We start from the raw sequence: 25,705 nt of genomic DNA, 5'->3' as shown, positions 1-25,705 counted from the left end.
GTGATTGAATCAAAACAGCAATTCCATATTGATATTTAATTTAATCAAATAAGTTATAAAGACAAAAAAATCTCCAATAGTTTTTTTTTCCACATAATAAAAAGCTCACTTGTGAACCAAACATCATCTGATTCAACAAATCCCAACAGAGACTGCAAAGTAAAGGGAGATAAGAAAGATTAGTTTCTCAAACCTTAGATGCAAAAACTGTTTTATTTTGAAAAGCTATAAATCTTAAACCTAGAAAAAACTAACTGACAAATCAAATGCTTTGATAGAAGTCTTAACAGGTGTAGTATATTGTAAAAAGCACATTTCTGTCACTATCTTATGAAAAAAAAAATGAATAAAGAGCTCAACAAATATATGTGGTGATTTATATTTGAAAAATGTGTTCTGTAAAGATGCAAACCTTCTCAATCCATCCAGTTTCTTAGCCCACAGTATCTCTTTTGGGGTTACACACGTTTCTCAGGAAACACGGAGATTCTCGTTTGAAACACAGTTTTGTCAGAACCTGTCCCACCAGGTGTTGGAGGAAGGTGGGGTTCATCCTGGACAGGTCGCCATGTTTGTTGCAGGGTCACATAATCGCACACATTCACACCTAGAGACGAGCACCACCTTAAAAATCACTCTGACAAATAAAATAAAAATATATTTAAAAAGATTGTTTGACTCATTGTTTCAAATAAATGATACTTGGGAGAAACATTTACTAAAATGTGCAGGTGAGTTTTGTCTTGTGCAGTTTTGTTTCATAAAGGTTAGAAGCTCCTCTAAATTATTAAAAGCAATATAAAATGATTTATTTGTTGCGAACTTCTCTGTTCATTTGACATTCTGACATGTTTTCAGTTTTTCTAATTTTGGAAAAATTGGAAAAATCAAGTACAAAAAAAGAAGAAAAAAAGAAGAGGATTTTCATCACTTATTTTATTGCAGTTGCACTTTCAGAAAATATGCATCTACTTTTTTTTTTATTTAATATGCATCTATCTTTATCCTCATCTTCCCCTTCCCTGTTTCATGTTCATAATAATAATACAGCTAATAATAATAATGCGCATATTTCTTTATTTGTTTAATTTTTTTTTAATTGATTGAAATACATCTGTAGTACTCAAATATCTCCAGAGGATGGCGGTAGTGAGACTGCAAAATCGTCAAGCTACCTTGTAAAGAAGAAGAAATCTGTTATCGCGAGATATCACTTGAAAATAACGCGGGATCAGAGATTATAAATACACAGAGCGGGACATGTTGAGCGTTGAACTAAACAGTATCGAACTTCTCGTATAGCTCGAATCTGTATAAAAATATATATTAACTTTGAAACTTAAAAGGAGGAAACAATACACGGTTACATGTTTGCCCTTGGACCGAAGTGCATTTAAAGGAAATAATACCCGCTAACGCCGAAAATTGTGTACTTTTTTTTCTTTGCAGACGTTTTGTTAGCTCGTTCCAGCTAACCAGCTGGTTAGCTTACTAAATGGATATCACAGAGAATATATCTGCTAGGGTTTTGCTTAGACGGATTCTCGTTGATGAGCCACCGAGGACTCCAATAACCAGCAGGTAGCTTCATATTTTTCATTTTCTCCCCATAAATTTGTATTTTTATCTGGAGAAGTACAAGTTGACACACCCGGTTAGCAACACTTTGGTGGAGCTTTTTCCTTCTTCATGCCGAACTACAATTTCACCCAATAATTTAGTGAAATATACAGCTGTTAAATTAAAATAAAGTGTTGAAACACTTGGTATTATCCCCCCCTTTTTAATTGTCTTTGTCACATATTTTGATTTTAGCTAATTAAAGTCTTCTAGCACTAAAATTATATTTCACCATGATTACAGAGCATATGACAAAATATTTGTGCATATTTTAAGGCATATTGTTTTAAATATTTTCATGTTTTACATTTGCAGCCTTGAAAAACAATTTTAGTTGTCTTGATTTTCAAACATTTCTATTTAGATATTTTACTTTCCTCTACTTATGGAAAACACCAAAACATGTATGCACTTTGTTTTATACTCCTTACATATGTATATATATTTTTAAACTATTTTTTTATGGAGTCAAGCACCTGCATCCTCCTTTTTTACAACAATCCCCCTCATGTCTTTCTTCACTACATGGTTTATATCGATTTATGTTTTGTTTCAAGTGCCCCCCAGGAACCAGGTTCCAGCAGATCCAGTCCCAGACTGAAACAGAAACGTCTTGAAGCCCAAACCCCACAGGACATTGTGAGACGCAGCCTGCGGCAGAAGATCAGAGAAGTGAGGATGACACTATCAGGGTGTCAGCTGAGCTCAATCCTGGTTTATAACAGTCTAAAGAGGATCTTTTCATCTTTTTTTCAGAGTATATCCAGAAGATCCTTGCCTCCAATTAAGCGGAGAACTGCCTCAATCAGAAACACAAATGCTTCTGCAGCATCTTCCATGCTTATAAGTGATGGAGAGACTCCAAGGCACTTGCTTAGGAACATTTTGCAGACCGGTATGTGTATTTCACTGTCTATTGTTTGATTTTTCCAAGTTTTTGTTCATTTAACCTTTTGTTATTTTCATATTTAGAGCCAGTAAAGTCTCCCATAGTTCATAAAAGGAGTCCCGATAAAGAACCGGAATCATCTTCATCTGATGATGCCATCACGAAGACTAGACCCAGGTGAGCCGTTTGGATCAGAAAGTTGGTTAAATAAACTTCTTTAGCTGAGTTTTTTTAAAGTCTGTTTTCCTTCTTCAGTATTGAGCTGTCTGGACTGGACCTGCCTGACCTAACTTTTAGGAATGCTGAGAGTACCATAAAGGTACTTGGCAGAAAGCGACCACGGCGGAGTCTTAATGTAACAGCCTTTGAAAAACGTCTGAAAAAGGATGACGGTGAGATTACAAACTCGTGGAAGTCTAAATATTGTTCCGGTAAGCTTCACTGTCATGTGAGGGGTTTAGTGAAATATGTATGCATTTGCAGATGACGAAGAACCTGAAAATGTAACAGGAGAACCTTCATCTCTTTCTTTGTCAAGGTAAATGGCTTAAAACATGTTTTTTTTTTTTGCTCTATTACACCTATAATGAGTTTCACGTCTCATCTGTTTAAGTTCCACCTCTTTGAGTCTGAAAACACCTTTTGTTGACATTCAAACTGAGAAAAAAGCGGGGTTACGAAGGAGAGTCTCCAGCCGTCGAAAGCTCACAGAGGAAGAATTTGGGGCGGCTATTGACGAACAGCAGATAGGAGGTGAGTCAAAATCACGTGTTAATCCTAATTGTAATATTTCATTATCTCTATATTATATTGTAAGCTAAAATTAGTTTGTATCCCATCAGTCCAAAAAATAAAGACTTCCTATTTGCCTGTAGAAATTAATTAAATTAAATAATTGTCTATTTTATAATTTACAGAGGTGAATAAAATGTCTTTAAACTAGTGCTGCCACAAACGATTATTTTACTTGTCAATGATTATTTTTTTGATTAGTCAAATAATCGAGTCATTGGCAAACTGGATGTAAAGCACACATCTTAACTATCATTAGCTTTAAACTAAAGAAAAACTAGATATATAGCATTACCTGCAATAATGCTAGTGTGGATGCTATAAGGTGAATTTGGATGCTAAAGATACTAGTGCTGATAGCTGAAAATGCTGAAATTGATATCTGAGAACACTGAAGCTGAAAGCCAGCTAAAATATTAGTAAAATGCTGAATTGGCCTAAAAACAGAAAAAGCCTAACTTATCCCCAACAGCTAGCATGTATCTGAAATATTAGCTAAACTTCAAAATATCCTTAAAAACAAAACAAAAAAAGCCTAAATTAGCCAAAACAGCTAGCATGTCGCTAAAATATTAGCTAAACTCCAAAATAGGCTAAAAAACCTTAATAAATGCCAAAATAGTCCAAAAAGCTAACATAATGTCATTAAAACTTTTAACTTTACTACACTCTGACTCCATATAGTATAGAATAATGACTAATCAACTATATTAAATTAGTCGTCGACTATTTTAATAGTCAATTAGTCGACTAATCGTGGCAGCCCTACTTTAAATTGACAAAATAATAAGAATATTTTTATTTCAAGCAGCTTTATTATACGATCTGTTCTGTTTGCTCCTGTTTTCCAGGCGTGCACCGCAGCGTGCTGGCAGAGAAAACCCAGAGCGACACAGCCCACACTGAAGGGTTTACTCTGGGTCTAAGCAAATTTGACGAGCCGGACATCACGGCCGATATTGTAACTTGCAGCACGGCCCTCTACAACCAACCAGATGCGATGACCTCCAACTTTTCCGTCATCGCAAATCAGGACAAATCCACAGTCATGGCGTCTCCGCTGCAGAGAGAGGATGAGCAGAACTTCCTGAGGAAAGACGAATCTGCCTCTGAAGTTGAAGCAGAGGCTGTGACTAAACCTGAGCAAGTCGGAGAGGAAGGTTCTGGTGAAGATCAAAGTGGGGAATCTGACAGTCAAAGTGATGCTGCTCCTGGATTGTCAGAGCCAGAAGAGGATGAAGGTGCTGCTGGATCACAGACTGAGGGGGAGATGGCTGATATTCAATCTGAAGATGTGGAGACGAGCTCTCAGGGTGAAGAAGAGGCGGCTGCACCAGACATGCAAACTGAAGAGGAAGAGGAACATCCCGCTGACTCACAAACTGAAGAGGAAGAACGACGTCCCGCTGACTCCCAAACTGAAGAGGGTGAGGCAGAGTCTCAGTCCACAGTGGACAGTTCTCAATCTGACCAAGAACATGCAGATCCACGTCCTCCTTCTGATGAAGATGACCGGATTGGAACAGATGTTGCAGACTTTCAAGATGAAGCGATCGGCCCGTCTGAAAATGTTGAAGCAGGGTCCAGTTCTGAGGAAGATGAAAACGCAGAAGAGGAAGTTGAAGAAGAAGAAGAAGAGCCTGGCGGTTTGGAGCACATCAGTCGTAGGGCTAATGCTACCTCTGGAAGATTCATCGTGGCGGCCTTAGATGAAGAGGAGGATCTGGCCCAAAACACTGCAGCAGGTACAGCAAAAACAAATAATCTGAAATGCTCTAATTTCTCTTAATTTAATCTCATTCTTCCTTGTACATGAAAATGAAGAAAATAGCTTTCACCTGAGAATAATCAATAGCAATTCTATTTTTTTAAGGTATAACAAACCTCACGTTTTAATATTGTTTTTTATTTTTTTTATTTTTTTAGGTCGATCTCTTCCCGAGTCCAAACCAAACGCCTCCTTGGAAGTTGGAAGCCCCGACAGCAGCCCACCTCACAGTTTGAAGTCTGAGGAGGCTGAACCCGCCGAGCAACAGCAGGACGTGTCCGGCAGCAAAAACAAATCTGTGGCAGAAAAGGAAGAATCCTTTCATCTTCTGGGTTTGACGCAGCACATCGAAGATGACCAGGAGAAGATGGACTCTCCACCAGAAGAAGCTCCAGATCAAGACGCTGCTGAGCAAGAGGAGGAGTGGGAGGATAATGATGATGATGGGGAAGAGGGTGATGGCTACATTTACTTTTTCTCTTTTTCAATCAAGCAAACTAATATCAAAGCATTAACTTTTGGTTTGTGGTACATTTCAGAATTCTCTGGAAAGACGCCAGCGTTCGTCAAAGAGAAAAGAACCTTTTATCAACCGGATTCTCCAACTTTAACTCCTGTTTCTAAAAAGGTTCAACTCAGGTACGTTCTTGCTTCCATTACTTTTAATGGAAAATGTTCACTCATTACTTTTTATTAAGCTAAATTCCTCTTTCTAATAATAATAATTAACACTTCCAGCGTCACAAACGAAGTGGTACCTCCAGCTAAACCGAAGCAGGCGAGACGGAACAAGACAAAAGTCTCTACGGGGAAACCCGTCCTTTCTAAGAACTATCTTATGAGTGTCTTCAGACACTTTTCCAAAACTAAAGTATCTTCCGATGTCTTCCCCGTCCTAAATGACATGTAAGTAACTCAATCGTTTATCTTTAAGTGTTGAAACTAAACATAATTCATGTATTCCAACTGTCACAGAATGGATACGTTTTTTGACCGGATGGCTCAAGATCTGGAGACCTATGCGGCCCACGCTAAGAGGAAAACTATTGAGGTTGAAGATGCTATACTCCTCTTGAGAAGGTACTCTTTAAGTAATACTTTTTTTTTAATCGAGGTGATGAATAATCTCACAAAAGACACAAAGTGACTTGTGGTTTTTAGAGGCGTTCTTCAAAAAAAAAAAAAAACCCTGATGAAAAATACATATTTCTGACTTGTGCGTGTTTTGATACATTTGAAATCCTGACGTGAAACGCCTCTGCGTTCCACAGGCAGGGTCACGTGAATGACAAGGTGCCGGTGGAGGTGCTCATTGAAAAATATCTTCGTATGGAGCAGCGAAAACTTCTGATTCCCATTGCAACCAGCGGAAACGTCGTCGTCCCTAAAAAGAGAAGGTGAACGCTCTCCAAACAGCGGATTCCAGACACCATCAGGATATTTAATATTCTGCTGTAAATGTGTACAATTTTCTGTATTTAAAAAAAGTATTCCTGAAAGGATAGCTTTGTGCATATTGCATGCATTGGTTTGGACAAATATCCTTTGTTTGTTGCTCCTGCAGCACTTTTTGACTAAAAAAATGTCTGAAAATAAAGCTGATTGGGGAAAAATACTCAGTGTAAATTATTGAAGAAAATGAACATATTTACTCAAAGATTTGTAATCAAACAGTTGTCATTTCCATACTTCTGTCACCCACTAGATGGCAAAAGGGGTCTTTCAATAGTTGTGAGGACAAAAAAATATACATAAAATATTTTTCAAATACCTGAAATCTTTTACAGTTGCAATGCTTGTTTCTTCTAAAACTGATTACACCATAACTGGACTATGGATTTGATCAAATCTATTTAAGTTAATCTGAGCAATTTTTTCAACAATTAAATTAACTAGTGTCCAGTTGAGATGCATGGCCATACTTATAACTGGTAAGATGTTAAGATCCCTTACGTTTTTGCTAAGTTTTCCTGTAATAAATGTATATAAAAGATAATTTTCACGGTATTTTGAGTTGTAGTACCACTCCGAGCCGCAGCGGGGCGCTGTCGGGTAATAAAGGTTAAGCCAAACTGCCACTTGAAGTACTAGCGAACAACAAAAGCTTTTCCCAACTAGCGTTGTAATTTACCCTACAATAAGGTAAGTCTTTCAATAAATATTAATAAAAGCCTGACATTAGACATTATTTTGTTAAATTTTCACTGTAAAAGCGGTGACATTTTATTTTCAGGGAAATAATTCCTGATTATCCTGACCTTTTTGTTTGGCTAACGTTAGCAGCTACGAAATTGAGGCTAACCTGACGTCTAGCTCGGTGGAGTTAGCTACCCTGTTACTATCAGATTATGTGGATCACCGATAGGATTTCTGCGTCTACACGTTGATAAGGCGCTGTCATTTTGGGTTTTTATTGAATTAGTATTCTAGTATTTTAAACGTGATACATTTTGGCTGCAGCTAAGAAAAAAAAATCACAAATGTCGATTATGTTTTTGACAAACTATTTTCTGCGGTCGAAACCAACATCGTTTAACTGCAGTATTTGTTTTCATCATCTTAAAAAAAGTATTTTAAATGTATCAATATTTTTTATTTGTTGGAGTAATCTCTGTGTTTATTTTTTTAAGAGGTTAATACTCAAGTTATCCTTAAAAATATTCACCGAGTAAAATATTTTAGTGATTAACCTGTAAAATGCTACATTTAGATATAAACTACTCTTATAACTGTAAGCATTTTTTTGTTTCCATTTAATATATTTGTCAAAATGTAGTATAAATACTAAGCAATATTCTGGGGAATTTCAATTCAAATTCATCCCTTTAAAATACAAATCATCAATAGCTGAGCACAATTAATGTACTTTATATTGTAAATGGTATCCTGTGAAAAAAACAAATATTATTGGAATGTGCACTGTAAGTTTATTCTGAGCAAATTTTAAGTTCATGTGTCTTTCTGTAAAACTTGTTTTTGCAAGTAAATCAATACTAAATACGAAGTACATAGATCGTTTTAATCGGCTACATGCTGCTAAACCTCCCATATTTGTCATGGTAACATCAGGTTATTATTATTAGTATTTAGTAAAAGATATTCATTTGAAGAATCATTTTTCTGGCTTTAAATGTAGCAGACTTTAAAGGAAATCTTTGTCCTTGGCCTTTTATTTAATCGCACCGTGATTTTATATCTATTTGACTTTCCTTTATTTTTGGGTTGCAGCAAATTCAGCGATTGTGCGACAAAAAAAAACAAAAAACAGAATTATGAGTAAAATAAATGTATTCATATTTATATAAAGTGCTTTCTTTGAGTTACACCGTGATGCACTTTGAGAAAAGGTTGCCAAGTTCATGGGCAATCGATGTAATTGTCCTTCAGAACATTGTACTTGACTCATCACTGTTTTGTAAGATTTTTTTTAATGACATTTTTTGCTTTTTTTTCCCTTTTATTTGTTTTTGGGAATTTCTTTTTCAGGCACTTCACTTTAAAGAAGCTTCATAAAGTTTTTTTTTTTTTTTTGCGTTTATGCTGCAAGAACGACAATTGGGGCAGAGAAATTGGTTGTGGCGAGGGGTGATCCTCAACTTTAAAGGATTAATGTTCATCATTCTTCTGATTGTTGACCTCTAGCTTACTTATGTAACAGTCCAGCAGGCAAATCACTTGTCTTGCTTTAAGCTTTGTAGCAAAAGAAAAACAGCAAGAGACAAATAAAAATCCCCAAACTTTAAAACATTGTTTCTGGAGACAATTGCTTCTTTGCTTACATTCAGCCACCTTGTGTCAAACTGTCCTTGACCAAGACACTGAACCCCACATTGCTCCTGGTGGTTAAAGGTTGTCGCCAGTGTCCACTGCCAACAGTGTGTGAATGTGTCCGTTTATGGGTAAACGAAGCTACGACTGTACGGCGCTTTGAACCTTCAAGGAAGGTATTGAAGTGTACTGTATACCATTTAAACAACATTTCCAAAATTCCTCAGTTCTGTTCAGGATCAATGTGAGTCCCTGGAGCCGACCCAGCTACAGTCAGGCGAAGGCGAGGTGCTCTCTGGTCAGTCTGCCAGGCCGTTGAAGGGCTCTTGTTAAACATTAAACCAGACAATTGCTTCCAGTCTGCCGGAAGTCACCAGCCTGACCATTTTAAAAAAATATTAAGTATTAAAATTTTGATTAAAAACTTGAGCGGATAAGGTATTATTTCACTCTAAATCTAGAAATATTTGCCTAAATCAAAACATCATTCTTAGGGCTTCTATAAGTTATTGGAAATTATTGGCAAGAATTCTGGCTGTTAGGATTGAACTAATAAAAAAAATGATTCTCTTCAAAAACCTAGATGTTAAGCTAACAAGAACGCTTTTGTAAAATAATTGTTGATATTTTTATTGTATTTATGACCACAAAAAATGTTGTGTACTCCACCTATCTCATGGAAATGTCTCTAAAATTTATTTTTTTGTTTCATTTTTAAATTAAATATCTGTATTTTTTTAATATGTTTATATTTTTACTGATTTGCTGTAGAATAAGTGAATTAATGACGAGAACAGTTTTATCTGTCGGTAAAACAAACCACAACAGGTTCCTAATTCCAGCAGATATTGGTTCTTATAGCATGTGAAATTGGATATTTAACACTTTTGTAGTCGCATTTGAAAGTTTGAGAACAGCCTGTTAATATTTTTTATGATAAATATTTGTTTCCCAAAGAAAACATGGCGCATGTCAGCCTCTCCTGCCTGCTGAGTTTGTTTCTTCTTAATTAAGGCGAGCAACATTTCCACTTGGACAGCAACATTACTTTCAGTTGCTGCTGATTTTGCCCGTTGAAAAATCTGCCATGCAGCAGAGAAGGAGCAGCTTTTTAATTGAGGTTTTTTCCTTAGTTCATGCTTTTGCTCTCCACATGTCACTCAGTTTAGCTGAGTTTACTTTTAGTGTTACCATGCTGAAAAAGACATACTACTTCTAAACTTGTTGTTGACCAATAGGTATTTTTTGGTTGTGGTTAAAATTGTGGAAGTTCTTTTTTTAATTTTTTTGTGGGTTTGTTTGGCAAATATCAAGATAAATCTTATTTAAAATTGTTTTTAGAGGTGGGTGCAGTAAATTAAATTTAGGCTGAACCAAATTCCAACATTTAATGGAGAGATATAAAAAATAGTCTTCAAATTTGGATGTTACTGACTCTCGACTTAATTAATAGTCGCTGGTTAGTTACATTAGCGTGTAGCTGCTAGCGCTCGGAAAATACATAAAAACATTATTTATACAAGTTTAGAAAATCATGCTAAAACAAAAAGTCATTACTTGCATTTAAATATAAACTTTGGTGCATCAGAGCACACCCAGATAAAGAAATGTGATTCCAGGAGAGGGATATCCTGCTCAACTACCATTCCCTTTATATATAAAAAAAAATGTTTTGGACTCTACCGCTCCAAATACCCCTACAATTGGAGGGGTACGCAGAAACCGTAGGGGAAGAATTCACATTTGGCCTTAGATGCAAACCCATTAGGGTTTTGTGTAAATTGCAGTTTAATAGTTTATTTTAAAATCTGTAAACTTGGCAAGAGTTTATCAAAGTTAGTCTTTCATGTCGGCTTGTTTTTAGCAAGTTTTTTAGCTTACTTGACCTGTAACCCTATGATTTACTGGGAGTAAGTAAAGCTTTAGGAATACATTGTCACACAACTATATATTTTTTTCTGTTGTAAACTTTTTGCAGGGGTCTTTTTAACTCTGATCATGCAAATTTAGCAAAAATAGCTTATTTTTTTTACTTATCTGCAGTACTACAGGAGCTCCTTTGAAATTTGTATCTGGGTTGTACTGCTGGTGCAGAAGTAACCCTACAATAAAATTCCAGCATTGCTTTGTTTAAACTCTCTCCTGCTAGCTTATAGCACCTTACAAGCTCAAGCTAACATTAGCGTAGCAATATCAGAGCTATTCAGCTGTACAGTTTTTAGCCAGATGGGAGCTCAGGCGAGCAAAAAAAAGACAATAGTGGATCTATTTATCTGCAAGTGGAGGATTGATATTGGGAACAAATTGGTAGATTTTGACCTGTCTGAGGCAGTTTTGGCATCACAAACCTGAGCTTTTTTCAAACCTCCTGATCCAACATGATTTGAATAAAGAAATACTCAGTAAAGCAGCTTTAATTTTAAATAATATTTAATATCTCATCGCGAGAGAAGTTCTTCACGAGTGGGTTAAAGACAACAAAAACACAATATTCATTGGAGTTGGTCTTTAAATTCTGTATATTCCTTTTTGTAGAACATGCCTATAATTTATCACTTTGACTTTTATGAGATGGCACTTTAATTTGCTCAAAGAAAGAACACGACCTTCACAAGATTTACTTAAAACTCTTGTGGATGGCAGGAGGTTGTAATCCTAGAAGTCTTTTCATTCTCTTAATTATTGCAATAACATTAAATAAGATATATATTTATAAAAATATATAAAAGCAAAAACTTTCTAAATTCATTTTTCAATTAAAGGGGACATTTTTTGATCAATATATTCAGCCGAGAAAACATTAACCTCTGTAAAACATTTTTATGCTTTTTGTTTCACAGTTATTACGCTGACCACTATGTTGCTGCTGGAGTTCTCAATGCTACACATTTCACTTTAACAAATCTCATTAATTACTATAACTAACTGTGATCCAAAGTGTTTTAGTCAGTGTCTAACTGGTGCAGCTGATTAATGAGTTTATTAAATACTCACTTTTTATGCAGCAGAAATCACTACAGCAATTTAAATTTACATTTATATGAATATAAATCAGTTTTTCTGCAAATAATTTTGGACTTTGCATGCATAAAATCCCCTAAAAATGACCATATACTTAATATTAATAAGATAATTCTATTTTTGTTAAAACAAATTTTATAAATATTGTTATTGAAGACGTTTCCCTAAAGCATGAACCCCTTATTTATTTATTTTTGCCGTTATGTTCGCCCTTAAAGGTCATCATCTCCAGTGAAAGTGTTAGTAATGGCATAAGGAAGGTGGATGGACACATTAGATATGCATTGAGGTCCCTCCTCCGTTTAACCTCCACTGCCTGGTGAAGTGAGGAGGGTTTAGTTAGGAAGTAGAACCAAGAAACTGCAAGAAACAGTGACTGTAATTGTGGGGCTGCACAAAGTGGGGGGAGTGGGAGGCGAGCTGGTCGTCGCAAAATCAATAGTTCATACGTTGCTGAGATTGAGTTTTTGGGGCATGGAGGAGCAGCATAACCAAGGGCAGAATATGAAATCACTTTCACAGGAGCAAAAACATGCAATCTAGAATGATTCTCAAGCCCTTCAGCAATTATGGTTTAAAGGTTCGTCTGAAGTCCTGAAAGACTAAAAGCTCTGGAAACAGACATTGTGTTCCCTGAAACTTTGACAGGCTTAGCAGTTTTTCATTTCTCGTTTGAAATTGCAGTCTGAGAATGCTTTTGTACTCCCTGCCTTCAATTTAGAGTAGAGATTGATCCACCCTCCCTCCTTCTTCGTGGTCGGTGTGGAATTCTGTAATTGTGATTGGAACGGATTGGACATTAATTTATATTTAATATTGTTTCTGACGCACAAATCGAAACGGACACACATTTTATGCTGCAGCTGTTCCCCATTTTATTTATTTATTTATTTATTTTAACTGTGGGCAAAAAAATGATTGAGACATCCCTACTAACAATATATTTATTCTACTTTTTCTTTCATCTCCTTTTTTTTTTTTAAAAATATGACAAATTTCTTCAGATTAGTAGATATTTCATCATTTTTCACTCCTTTTTGTAGTTATTTTGTTAGATTTTATATCTTTGTAGTTCAAAAAGGCTGTTAATGGGATAGCATTGATGTGTGTGAAATATGTTAACACACATTTTGAATAAATAAGCTGCACATTCAACAAGCAGTTCTACCGTATTTTCCGGACTATAAGTCGCGTTTTTTTTCATAGATTGAATGTCCCTGCGACTTATACTCCAGTGCGACTTATATACGAATTTTTAATGATGAGATATGGACCGTAAGTCTAGAGTGCCCTCTTATGGTGATCTATGCAATTACTTTATTTACTTTAGTTATTCAGACGTGACACAGAGGACGAAGAATTTAAGGGATTTAGTGATATGGAGTGAGATTGCGTGCAATTAATTACAGTAAAGATACAAAGTTGATGAGTTCTTGAGGCTATAGTTAAATAAAACTGTTATGTTATATAAATGCTACACCTTTTCGTTTTTTTCACGATGCTAATATGTGAATATGTGTTGACACATATTCAGCCTGTTTTCTATTCACTTATGAATGTTATAACTTACCTTCCAGGATGATGTAATATCGTTTTTTTCAACCAGTTTGTAAAATAAATTACTTGAAAAAAATGCGACTTATACTCCAGTGCGACTTATGTATGGTTTTTTCTTCTTCATTATGCATTTTTTGGCCCCTGCGACTTATACTCCGGTGCGACTTATAGTCCGAAAAATACGGTACATTAAAACATGCTTTTCCATTGGCCAAACACCCTTTAGTTCTAAGTTTGACCTGCCTGCTCTGAACATTTATCTTCCTTTTGTGTGGCCAAGTTTTGCATTTGAAGTTGTAAATGTTATAAAACTTTTGATGATTTGGTGCTTTAGAGAATCAACATAAAAGGAAGGGAAAAACTGGAGCTAATAAAAGCCACCAGATAAGACTACATCACCAAACAAGACTCATAAAGCCTGGAGGATCAATAAAAATGCTGTAACCAGAGTAATAAATGCCACATAAATGTATCAAGTTTCTGAAATCAAGAACAATCTGGATTACTTAAAGCCTCTTTTGTCTGTATTGCTACTGTGGTTTCCCACACTTTAAAAATCCAATGTATAACTTATTTTTTCCCTCTGGTTTCTCCTCTGAATTTAAGGGAAAATAAGTGAGATTTTTTTATTTTTAACTGAAACTAAATGGAGTTTCTTTTGAGGTGTTCATGCTCATTTTTCACTACTTGAAATGAGGTAGAGAAACTTTAGTGTTTTTGAAAGTGAAGTATCATCTTGAAATGTAGTTTTTCTGTTCCTCCTTTCATATAAAGAAGAGACGGATATGCCCTTTTAACATAAGATGTATTTAATGTTTAAAGGTAAAAAATTACCTAAAATGTTTTTGGACTTTCATAATAAATTCAAAGAATCATTTTAATTGTACTTTTTCCTATTTCTTCTCAGACAAACATTGACTTTTAAGGAGGATTAAATAACTAAATTAGGACTAAAGTTGGTATTTTAGTGTTTTTCATCTAAGCTTTTTTATTGGTGCTTGAGAGTAAGAACTTGTGCAGAATGAAGCGTTCTCTCAGCCGTCTTCATGTCTATATTAGATTTCCGTCTCATACATCAGTTTGATCCTCTTTTTGTCTCAATCCAGCTTCTTTTGGTGGCAATTTGTCTTGGGGAATGGCTCCACGGACAGCGCTCCATCTTTCATGCGCCACCTGATTTTTCCATTCGGCTTTAATGTCACCGTTCTTTCAATTTTCTTCCTTTTTCTTCTCTGATTCCAGGGATGAAGCAAATGTTTTGGATCTTTAGGAAACCCGTGAAACTGGACTATAATGTTGATTCAAATGTTTACTGATTGGTCCGTATTCATCATCAATCGGTGCAGTTTTTGCCTCAAAGTTTGTGGATCCTTTCAGAAAGGAGTTTGTGTGTTATTCTCACTGCGGTGATCCCTTATTCCCACAAAGGTTGTTAGCAGCATGAAGGTAAACAGAGACTTAGCTGCTCTAAGATAAGCATTTCAGTTCCATTTTGTTTTGGCGTAATCGATAAGAGTTTTCAGTAAACTGTAGAAGTTTACATTTTGTACTTTTTGACCTTAAGGAGGGTCAAAGTACACGTTTAAAATGACAAAAAAAGTGGAAATGAGTGAAAAAGCAGCTTAAAAATACAATTAAAACAGGAATAAAAAGCTGTTCTTGTTTATCACCTGAAAAATTGCTCTAACATGTAAACATTTTTAGGAGTTCGAACAGGAATGTTTCATGTTTTCATTTTTCATTTCAAGCTTCTCTTCTTTATCGTTCCCAAAGAATCTTTGAAATATTAGGTTTGGATAAAAGTGGAAAAGTCCAGAAACAATGACATAATTGTTTTTTTGTTTTTTTAAGTTTTTGGTGTTTTTAGCATGTTATTGTTACATTGTTTTAGCTGATGAATGACCTTATATTAGGATAATTAAACTCAAAATAGCATTTCTGAGTATTTCTTTATTCAAAATGTGATGAATTAGATAAAAAAAATGCAGAATGAAAAAGATTGTATTTGTAATGTAGAAAATACACTGGGTGGGTCACAAGTTTCTGATGAATCTTCTTACAGACGACTACCGTAGATCCATGTACGTCTTTGTTGCTCCGGTAATGTTAGTTGGGGGTGTGAGGGGCTGTAAGCTAGCAGGAAAGCACGTAAACAGATGGATGATGGGAAGGGGAGTGGCTTACTTCACGCCAACAGTCCCACACGACTTGGAGGCAAATTTCTAATGAAGTCCTGCCGCTTTGCAGAAACTACGTCCAAGAAAACGACTGAAGATTTTTGATCTTAGCTAAAAAAAACAGAATAATCATAATTAACAGATGAATAGAAACATTTTTAAAATGGTACAAAAGATGACCAGACTTAGATCTTTCTCGAATTTTAAATTAGTATTTCATAGTATTTCATAAACTCTTTTAACAGAACAAAAATATTTAGATTAGTAGGCAATTCAAGACTGCTTTTCATGACACAGATTGGTACATTCGGCCTAAAAACAGCTGATAAAGGAAGTTAGAATATGAAAGTGAATTTTTTTTTATTATGATCAGAAGGTTTGATTCCTAGAAAATGACACTTTTGGCCTAAAAATGGTATAATCATTATTAAGACCAATAGGAAAACTTCTAAAATAGATCAAAATATGATTGGAGTAGGTTGTTAAGATGGCAAATTAAAAAAAAAAAGTTAAATTTGCATAATCCAGCTGTAAAAATGCACGTCATTTTGAAGTCTTAAGTGAAAATGCAAGATTAATATAAAGTTTATGTTTTACTGTCCTGCTTTGCAGTTTGTGAAACAGAATTTTCCCACATTGGAAGCAGTTTGTTTATTTATTTTTCACAAATGATGCTTAATTGGATTTAATTGCAGCAGCTCTTGACCTAAATGAAATCATCGATCAGCAGCTGCCATGCAGCAGGTCAGGAATAATGTACTTTGCCTGAATATGAAGCTATAGAATCTTATTGTGGACTAATGAACAATACAGTGTCTGCATGCAGCCTCACAATTGCCTGCCCTGAATTTGAAGGCCGGTTTGATCGATAGCCTGTCCGCCAAAAATGCATTACAGGCGTTACAAATTTTTTAAATAACTTTACGGTTTTCAATTCTTGTCTCTTCGTAGGGGGCAAACTGCTTCCATCTGGTGTGTGCGGATGCAGATGGACGTCAGGGCCCGTCGCTGACGCCCGGAAACCACACGCTCCTCCTCCTCTTCTTCATCCTCTTGGTCCTCATCACCCGTCACCCTGGCAATGTCAAGAGTCCCGAGTCCCCCTCCCCCGGCGGAAATGTCCAGCGGGCCTGTGGCCGAAAGCTGGTGCTACACACAGGTGATCTACCTGCCGGACCGCAGCTTTACACGGCGTCACCTCAGAGTTTCTAACTTGATGTTGATTTTTGTTTACAGATTAAAGTGGTGAAGTTCTCTTACATGTGGACCATTAACAACTTCAGCTTTTGTCGTGAGGAGATGGGGGAGGTCATCAAGAGCTCCACGTTCTCCTCAGGGGCCAACGACAAACTGAAATGGTGCGTTTTTGAAGTCCATCCAGGATGGTTCCAGAGCAAAATGAGAGGCGAAATGTCTCCAACTTAACCCTTTAACAACACAGATGACGGTATACCGTAACTCCTAAATCGTTCAAGCGATCACCTTGAATTCGCTGATTCTGACATGGAGAAAAGCAGCTTTTCTCTGCTTCAGAATCAGCTGGAATGACATAGATTGCATTAACGGTTGAAGAGTTACAGTAGTCAAAAAGATGTAAATACAGTTTTAATGTTAGGGAATATATAAACTCTGAAACTGCAGAAAATGCAAGGATTTCATGGCCTTATATGTTGGTGTCATACATTTTATGCCATATATATCAGGACTTAAATGTATATTAATTGTGCAACATCCCTTTTTGTCATTCTTACATTCTTTACAGCATATTTTATACCACAGACCAGGTTAAAGGGTAACCAAACCCCAAATCAACTTTTTTTTGGCTATTTACCTTTATAAATTGGACTTTAAAAGTGCTGTCTGTTGGTCATTGACAAATATTAGACAAATTAAAATAAACTTGTTTCATTCTTGAAAATATAGTCAAAAATTGTATGTGTGTGCTGCCCCCTACAGGTTGAATCGATGTATTACAGGTGCATTTCATGATTGGTCAAACCATTTAAATCCCAGGTCATGATCTGCAGCTCCAGCAATGATAACAGTCCAGCCCCCAAGCTCCACCCCTCTCACTGGATTCTCAAATTTCGGGTGTGGGTGGAGTCAGTCTCCAATTTCCCTGTTTGGTTACCCTTTAATGTCAGACCATTTTTCACAGACCGGCCTGTACAAGGCTGAAGTTGGCATTATTTCACTTGAATTTTGCTTCCAGTTTTGGAATATCTATTTATTAGAATAAAATGGTTCTATGAAAGGTAGTGTACAAACACAAATGTCTGTAGATATTCTACAGGCTATTAAAATTCAATAAAAACAAACTAGATTTTTAAACGTTGCTTTTGATTCGTGAAAATCCATTAAATACAATTAAAAAAATAGATTCCTACTTTCGAGGGAGGTTCACATTTTTTGTCATGGTGAAAAATGTAATAGTATTTTTCTAAATAAATAAATGTTTTGCCTATTGTGTTTTTAGCTGTAAGACAAACAATTCTGTGTTAAAGTTTCTTTTGCAGTCAAGCAGAAATTCTTAAATGTCCCTTTTTACAGATATTCACATATCAAAAACAACTTCCAAAAATCATCAACTTACTTATATTGAGTCTTTATCTTATATGAAATATCTGCAACAACCTAAACTTTGAACTCTAGATTTTGTGTTAAACTCATGAAAATGTTTTTCCTTGTACCGTCAAAGCTGGTTTCAGGATTTTAGAGGGATGCTCAGAGATCCGTGAATGAATCAAAGCACCACTTTAGGGTGTTTTTTTGTGAGGAATTAACATTTAAAAGCTCAAAAATGTTTATTTTGAATGACATAGGCCCTGTAGTAACTTTGTTAGACTGGTGAAGGCGCTCTAAGAAGGTTGCAAACGTCTTAACATGTGTCAAAGTGAGTGGATGTGGTGGAGAGAATTTTACAAGATAAAGCTTCCTTCAAAATCATTATTATAAATAAAACAGAAAAAATGAAGTTAAAATGTTTTTGTACCAAGAGCTCCCAGGAGTTGAAGATCACTGCTTTACAGCATCTCTCGGTTTCCTTTTGCTTGTAGGTGTTTGCGTGTGAATCCCAAGGGTCTAGATGAGGAGAGCAAAGATTACTTGTCTCTCTACCTGCTGCTGGTCAGCTGTCCAAAGTCAGAAGTGCGCGCAAAATTTAAGTTCTCCATCCTCAACGCCAAAGGAGAGGAGACCAAAGCCATGGGTGAGAACACAATCTGAAGCTAAATTAGTGACGGAAACATCGCAGCTGCTTTGATGCTTAATTGTTTCTTTTAGAGGATTTACATTTTTTTTATGTGCTGTCTGCTTGCAGAAAGCCAGCGGGCCTATCGCTTCGTTCAGGGGAAGGACTGGGGCTTTAAAAAATTCATCCGGAGAGATTTCCTCCTGGATGAAGCCAACGGTCTGTTACCAGATGATAAGCTCACGCTCTTCTGTGAGGTACGCCGCTTCTTCCATGTGTTCAGGTATTCACTTCAGTTTAAATACATTTACTTGAAGTGTTGTTTTCTCTCTCAGGTTAGTGTGGTGCAGGACTCGGTTAACATATCCGGTCAGAACACGATGAACATGGTGAAGGTGCCGGACTGTCGGCTAGCGGACGAGCTCGGGGGTCTCTGGGAGAACTCCCGCTTCACAGACTGCTCCCTGTGTGTGGCCGGCCAGGAGTTTCAGGCCCACAAAGCCATCCTAGCAGGTTGTTCGTTAAAAATACTTTTTGCCATGTGATGTTTTTCCCGCTCTGACTCCCTTCCTCGTCCTCACCAGCACGTTCGCCCGTCTTCAGCGCCATGTTTGAGCACGAGATGGAAGAAAGCAAAAAGGTGGGCCAAAGATCTCTTCTGTGTTTTTTTTTTTTTTGTTTCACAGGTAAAGTGCTTTTGCTCCCCCGCGGTTCAGACTCCTCACATTTACAGCGAGCCTTTGAACGATTGCGTGCTGTCGAACGGCTGCAGCACAAAAAGCGTTTGGTGGAGCAGAATGATGGTGCACCTGAAATGCAGTTGTCCCGCTGTAGTTGGGGGTCAGCACTCATTCTTCACTGACAATACTGCAGAAGCAGCAAATTGCTTTTTCCTTTTCCTTATCCCTCCACATGTGAGTATGATAAGTGAGGCTGCAGGAGGTGTTAGCTGGATTTTATTTTCACCCAAGAATTTTTTTATTTTATTTTAATAATGTATTTTACTTAATGTAGTCATAAAAAAATCATAAAAAATATATATATATAAAAGTATATGTAAGCATGTATGAGCTGCAGCTCATACATGCTTACATATACTTTCTAGGGATGCAAAAATTCACCTTCTCCTTAATTTGGTTCAATTAAACTTCAATTTTTGGGTTTTTTGGTTTTAATGTATGGGTTCTGTATTAAAAAAAAAAAAAAAATCCCCAAAACATTGAGGAAAAAAACTTTTGTTTCCTAATAACTTCAATTTTTAGGTCACACTTTTGTCTTATTTGGTTTTAATATTTTATTTAATATATGGTTTCTATGTTATAAAACAAACAAAAAAAAAACACCAAAAGCATTGAGAAAAAAGCGTTTTTATTAGCTAAAAATAGAAGTTATTGACTTCTATTATAATATCTATTATAATAAAATTATGATAATATCTATAATATCTATAATAATAAAAAAAGTAGTTATTAACTTCTATTTTTGGGTCACAGTTTTTTATTTTTTGGTTAATAGTATTAATAATATTTGATTTAATATATTGTTTCTGCATTATAAAACAAAACAAAAAAATATTGAGAATTTGTTTTATATTTGTTAATAACTTCCATTTTTGGGTCACAGTTTTTTCTTTCTTGGTTTTAATATACGACAAAAAAACAAACAAAAAAATTGGGAAACTTTTTTTTGCTTATAAGCAAATAATTGCAAAAATCTTTTTATTGGATCACATTAAATAATAAATCCTTAAACTCAGTGCAACATGCGTTTGACACTTTTAGCATAAACATACTGCAGTAAAACTCAACATCTCACTTTCCTCACAATTGGGTTCAACGGTGTAAAATATGGTTTTGTTTAAGTCAAAAATTGTGGCATCCTTAACACTTACTGCACTTTTAAAACATTTCTTTCAGAACCGCGTTGAGATCAATGACGTTGAGCCTGAAGTTTTCAAGGAGATGATGTGCTTCATCTACACAGACAAAGCGCCAAACCTGGACAAGATGGCCGACGACCTGCTGGCAGCAGCTGACAAGGTAAATAAAGGATGAAGTAAAAACTCTTAGAGATGGTGTTATTTTTGGATTTAGGCTTTTTTACATCTTAAAAAAAATATTATTATTATTATTATTAAAAAGGGATTATTTAGCTGACATTTCAGTTTTGTCCTTGTAGTAATTTCCTCCCAGAACTGCTAACTGTAATCCTCTCCTCTCCTTCAGTACGCCTTGGAGAGACTTAAAGTCATGTGTGAGGACGCGCTCTGCACCAGTCTGTCCGTGGAGAACGCCGCCGACATCCTCATCCTCGCCGATCTGCATAGCGCCGACCAGCTTAAAACCCAGGCAGTCGACTTCATCAACTAGTGAGTTCAGACGCAGGAAAGATCCTCATCACTTGTAATTGGGTTTCCAACACCTTTGCAGACTTGCAGTTCCTCCGTGTTCGCTGTACATTTGGACTCAGTTCTGGTGTCAGTTTGTTTCGTCTCCTCCTGCATCCTGGCGTCATTACTGAAGGACCCAGGACTCTCACTCTGCATGTGGCCGTATGCTCTCACCCACTTAATAACTGAATTTCATATGCGCTCATGTTGAGCCGAATATAAAGTAGTAATAAAAGCCGGGGAGATTTTTGTGGGGAGGATCAGGACTTCTGACTCCTCTGTTGTCACCTCCTCGGTTGCTGCAGATGACGGTGTGATCGACTCTACTTCAGCTTTTGCACATCTATATAGGGACGAGTGAAACATGCATGAGGGAGGATCTCTGTATTTCAGATGCTTTGAAATCCCAGATATTAAAAACAAAAAAATATTTCTACGAGGTAGGAATAATTCTTTGCACCCACACTAGGAACCTTCAATAAGCCCTTAAAACTTTGTAGTTCCTTTTTTTAATCATTTCATATTTTTGTGGAGTATATGTCGCAGTAGCCAAAAAAAAAAGCATAATAAAAAAAACATATTTTGGAGTATAAGTCGATTATTTATTTATTTTGAGGAGCTCTACTAAAGTCATCCGTAAGCACGTCTCTATGTTCACGAGATCATTCAGTAGTTTTCTTTTTCAATAAAATTTACTTTCTACTGCTGCGTTTTAATTATTTGTTTATTTAAGACAGGGACAGCATATATTAACCCTTTAACAACCCATAAATACTTAATCCATTAAAAAAATTTTTTTCTGCTGCTCATTGCATAGATATTCAACCTTCAACACCTTAAGAGGTCAATTATTACAGACCACAACCCAGTAGGAGCCACAAAATCTTACGTAACCTTTTACTATTATGATTAATATAATTAAAAAGTTTTCTTTTTTTGGCAGAAATGAAACATAAACCCAAAAATAAGTCTTTTCCCCCAAAATACTAACTTTTGCTCATAAAATGCTATTTTTTTCCCCACAAACCAATATTTTTTTTCTATGAAGTACTAAATTTTGTCCACAGAACACTCATATGTGGATAAAAAATACAACTTTGTGCATAGAAAATACCTATTTGTGCCCACAAAATATTACTTTTTCCCCACAAAACACTATTTTTTTTCTACAGCATGCCCACATAATACTAATTTTTGCCCACAACACACTAATTGTGGATAGAAGATACCAATTTGTGCCAAAAAGAAATAGCCAACTTGTGCCCACAAAACACTACTTTTGTGCCACAAAATGTTATTTTTTTTCCCCACAAAATACAAAATTATTCTTACAAAACATTTAATTTGTCCCCACAATATAATACTTTTCATCAAAGTTTCCATAGATGTGCAAGTGGGAGTGAATAAGTGGCCCTGCGACAGACGGGCGACCTGTCCGGGATGTATTAGTTATCAAACTAATGTGTTACTCATTATATATAAAAAAATAGAATCAATTATTTTTGATCTAAACTAAAACATTGATCCCCGTTTCATTTACATATTTCTCAGGGTTTATTGTGCTTAAAGGTTAACCAAACCCTAAATCAACTTTTTTTTTGGCTTTTGACCTCTATAAATGGGGCGTTAAAGGTACTATGTGTTGGTCATTGCCAAATTTTTGATAACTTAAAATAAAAATGTTTGAATCTTAGAAATATAGTCAAAAACCGTCTGTGTGCGCTGCCCCCTAAAGGTTGAATCAAGGTATTAAACTTGCATTTTGTGATTGGTCGAGTCATGCAAGTCCCACGTCATGATCTGCAGCTCCAGTAATAACAGTCCTCCCCCCAAGCCCCGCCTCTCTGTCTAGATTTTCAAATTTCAGCTGTGGGTGGAGTCAGCCTTCAACTTCCCTGTTTGGTTACCCTTTAACATATAATGAAACTCACCAAATTTAAAGAAACAACTGAATAATCGGTTATAAAAACAGTTTCACGACTCAAACTGGAGACTTTTTCTCATCACAAAGTATTTAAGTTATAAAATAAGTTATTTTCTCAACTAATTTGTCACTGTTTTCCTTTTTTTCCTCCTCCAGCCACGCTGCAGAAGTGATGGAAACAACAGGCTGGAAGTCTATGGTTGCTTCCCATCCGCATCTGGTGGCAGAAGCGTACCGCTCCCTTGCTTCTGCCCAGTGCCCTTTCCTCGGACCCCCCCGCAAACGCCTCAAACAGTCTTAACACCCCTCCCTGTCAGCAGAGCCGTCTACATTCATGCTTGCACACATGAACACACAGAAAAACACCCAGGTTCTAAACCCACAGGGACAACCTTCTCCCGCGCCGATGCCTCTCCTGGAACTCCCTTCCATGCAGAACCCTCACCGTTTGTAGTTTCTCTAAAAGAAGAGGATAAGATGGAAGGGATGGATTTACGAAAACAGAAAACGACCATCTCCCTTTTCCCCCTAAACTCTGACTTAGTGAGGTCTTTGTCCTTGGACGTCCTGCTCCCTCCTGCGTTGGAGTCCATCTTGGTGGAGGAACTGGAAACTCGTAAAAGTGGAGATCTAAATCTCTAAGGGGCAGGACAAAGTGGACCTACAAACTAGAACCCCCCAAGAAAGACAACCAAGGGCTATACTAAAGGCAGAGATAGGACAAAAAAAAACTTTCTCAGACAAAGTCGGGGAAACATTGCACTAAAGTCACAGGTCACCCCTTGCCAACCCTTACCAGCAGTAATGCAGAAATACTGTAGGCAAGCACACGAACTTCAGACCCAGCTGGACCACCTCCAACAAATACCCTTTAAGATGATCTATCAGAAAGTGAAACGCGTACTCCTGCTTAGAACTGTCCAACTACGTCTCTTTTTATTTTTGAAATAGCTAGAAACGGTGGCATAAAGAGGAAAAATTACAAAAGCGGACGTCATCGTATTCTGTGTGTGGATCTGTTTCGAGCTCCTTAAAGGAACATTTGAAAACCACCTGGGGGGTCAACCATCACAACCCCCACCAGGAGACAACAAAGGGAGAAAAAAAACGGTTGCAAAAACATTCAAGCTCAGTTCAGGCATGTCGATGTGGTGACAGGTTTCATATTGTTCTTTTTCCATAGGAGTTTGTACAGACACTTGTTTTAGAGGCTGTCCAACAGATGCGTTTTTATTGGAAAAAAACAAAAAAGGAGCGGAGGGTTTTCTTTGCAGGCTTGAAGACTGAAGGAAAATTAAATTTAAATGAACACGTTTTAATGTTCAGTACATATATGTGGGGGGAGGAGATGTAGAACTGTAAAGGCAAACCACACAAAAAAACAATTTGAGGTTATTATTTTAACCTGGTGGAAAATGGTAATCGATAGAAGGAACCATTGTTGTTTATTTCCTGTAGATATTTTTGATTTTAAGAAGTGACACTTAGTTGTTGCCATTTTTTGTTCCCGAAAAAATAAACCACAACTATTTTGTATTGAATGCAGTTTGAAAGTCTGTTTTTTTTTTTTTTTTTTTTAAACGGAAGAGTAACTGTTAGATCGGATTTCTCCAAGACTCCACACTTCTTTACTAGACTCTCTTTTCATCCAGACCAAATTAATAAGGAAACGAAGAGTAAATCTATATCATGGTGAGTTTTTAGTAAAATCACACTTAAAATGTGTGTGTAGACAGGCCCCGCCCATTTCACACTGCTTTTTACACCTGGTTATTTTATGATGGTACCCCCCTCTGTTAATGTCTTCTACTTTCTCTAAACTCCCCTCTTTTATCTTTCTTAACAGAAAAAACATAATCAATATAAATAAAGTTTAGCATAAAATGCAAAAGGAGTTCATACTCAATAACTCCCTGTTATAACATTAAAATCCGTCTAACACAAGAGGCTCTCAGTTGTTAGACAGGACAAGTTAAAAAAAGTTTAAAATCATAGTTTCCCATTGGCCTACACTCTAAAACAAAAAAATCCTTATAAAACTGGAATTTTAAACTTTAAAAAACTAACCCCGGGTTGATACTGCAGCCTTTACAGCTCTGGTGCGCCTGCCGGATTCATTATGTAACATCCAATCAGATCCGACCTCTCCGGCGCTCCGAATCCGCTTCTTTGGTTTCAAATTTTTGCCGGAACACTTTTTGGGAAGTTGGGGTTATTAACGACGTAAATCGGAAATCATGCGAGCGAGTAAAGTGTATCTGGAACACACACACACAAACCTTTTTCCACTGTACTCACTGTTTTCACCGTGTTGTAATTGTAAACATTACGTCATTGTTAACACCAACGGTCTCCTCTTCTTGTCTCACAACACTTGAATTATGAAACTTTTCTGTCTGAAAGTGCTGCGGGAATTTCCCAGGAGGGGAGCAGATGGGAAGTGCGAGCATTGACATTAGTGGTGCCACAAACGATTATTTTAATAATTGACTTAACACCAATTATTTTTTCAGATTAGTCTACTAATCGGGTCATGTGCAAACTGGATGTAAAGCCCACCATCATTAGCTTGAAACTAACTAAAAACTAGATATATAACGTTATCTGCAA

The 25,705-nt window shown here is 36.4% G+C and overlaps 2 protein-coding genes across 2 annotated transcripts; both read left to right on the top strand.

Moving 5' to 3' along the window:
• Window positions 1-1,218: 1,218 nt before the first annotated feature.
• cenpt (centromere protein T) lies at window positions 1,219-6,684 on the top strand. The gene is made up of 13 exons (XM_024285668.2): window positions 1,219-1,581; window positions 2,178-2,292; window positions 2,377-2,515; window positions 2,593-2,686; window positions 2,765-2,901; window positions 2,993-3,047; window positions 3,123-3,262; window positions 4,153-5,046; window positions 5,228-5,524; window positions 5,609-5,708; window positions 5,808-5,975; window positions 6,045-6,149; window positions 6,341-6,684. Exons 1-13 carry the CDS (start codon window positions 1,496-1,498, stop codon window positions 6,468-6,470), a joined length of 2,460 nt encoding a protein of 819 aa, XP_024141436.1. The 5' UTR covers window positions 1,219-1,495; the 3' UTR covers window positions 6,471-6,684.
• A 414-nt stretch (window positions 6,685-7,098) lies between these two features.
• Window positions 7,099-24,636, top strand: spop (speckle type BTB/POZ protein). Its single transcript, XM_024285588.2, has 10 exons — window positions 7,099-7,211; window positions 16,544-16,751; window positions 16,829-16,950; window positions 18,649-18,800; window positions 18,912-19,039; window positions 19,118-19,295; window positions 19,367-19,422; window positions 20,699-20,821; window positions 21,008-21,150; window positions 23,252-24,636. Exons 2-10 carry the CDS (start codon window positions 16,674-16,676, stop codon window positions 23,394-23,396), a joined length of 1,125 nt encoding a protein of 374 aa, XP_024141356.1. The 5' UTR covers window positions 7,099-7,211; window positions 16,544-16,673; the 3' UTR covers window positions 23,397-24,636.
• Window positions 24,637-25,705: the final 1,069 nt, after the last annotated feature.

The sequence above is a fragment of the Oryzias melastigma genome, linkage group LG19 (assembly GCF_002922805.2).
Source record: "Oryzias melastigma strain HK-1 linkage group LG19, ASM292280v2, whole genome shotgun sequence".
NCBI classification, from domain to species: Eukaryota; Metazoa; Chordata; class Actinopteri; order Beloniformes; family Adrianichthyidae; genus Oryzias; species Oryzias melastigma.
The sequence above is the reverse complement of the archived record's forward strand: the minus strand, read 5'-3'. Positions and strand labels throughout refer to the sequence as shown.

Excerpts from the sequence above, each read along its gene's own strand:
- cenpt (XM_024285668.2), top strand. The coding sequence starts at position 1,496 with ATGGATATCACAGAGAATATATCTGCTAGGGTTTTGCTTAGACGGATT. Across the intron at positions 2,687-2,764 it reads ATCACGAAGACTAGACCCAG|TATTGAGCTGTCTGGACTGG; the intron begins GTGAGCCGTTTG and ends TTCCTTCTTCAG. Across the intron at positions 6,150-6,340 it reads GCTATACTCCTCTTGAGAAG|GCAGGGTCACGTGAATGACA; the intron begins GTACTCTTTAAG and ends TGCGTTCCACAG.
- spop (XM_024285588.2), top strand. The coding sequence starts at position 16,674 with ATGTCAAGAGTCCCGAGTCCCCCTCCCCCGGCGGAAATGTCCAGCGGG. Across the intron at positions 16,951-18,648 it reads GCCAACGACAAACTGAAATG|GTGTTTGCGTGTGAATCCCA; the intron begins GTGCGTTTTTGA and ends TTTTGCTTGTAG. Across the intron at positions 21,151-23,251 it reads GCAGTCGACTTCATCAACTA|CCACGCTGCAGAAGTGATGG; the intron begins GTGAGTTCAGAC and ends TTCCTCCTCCAG.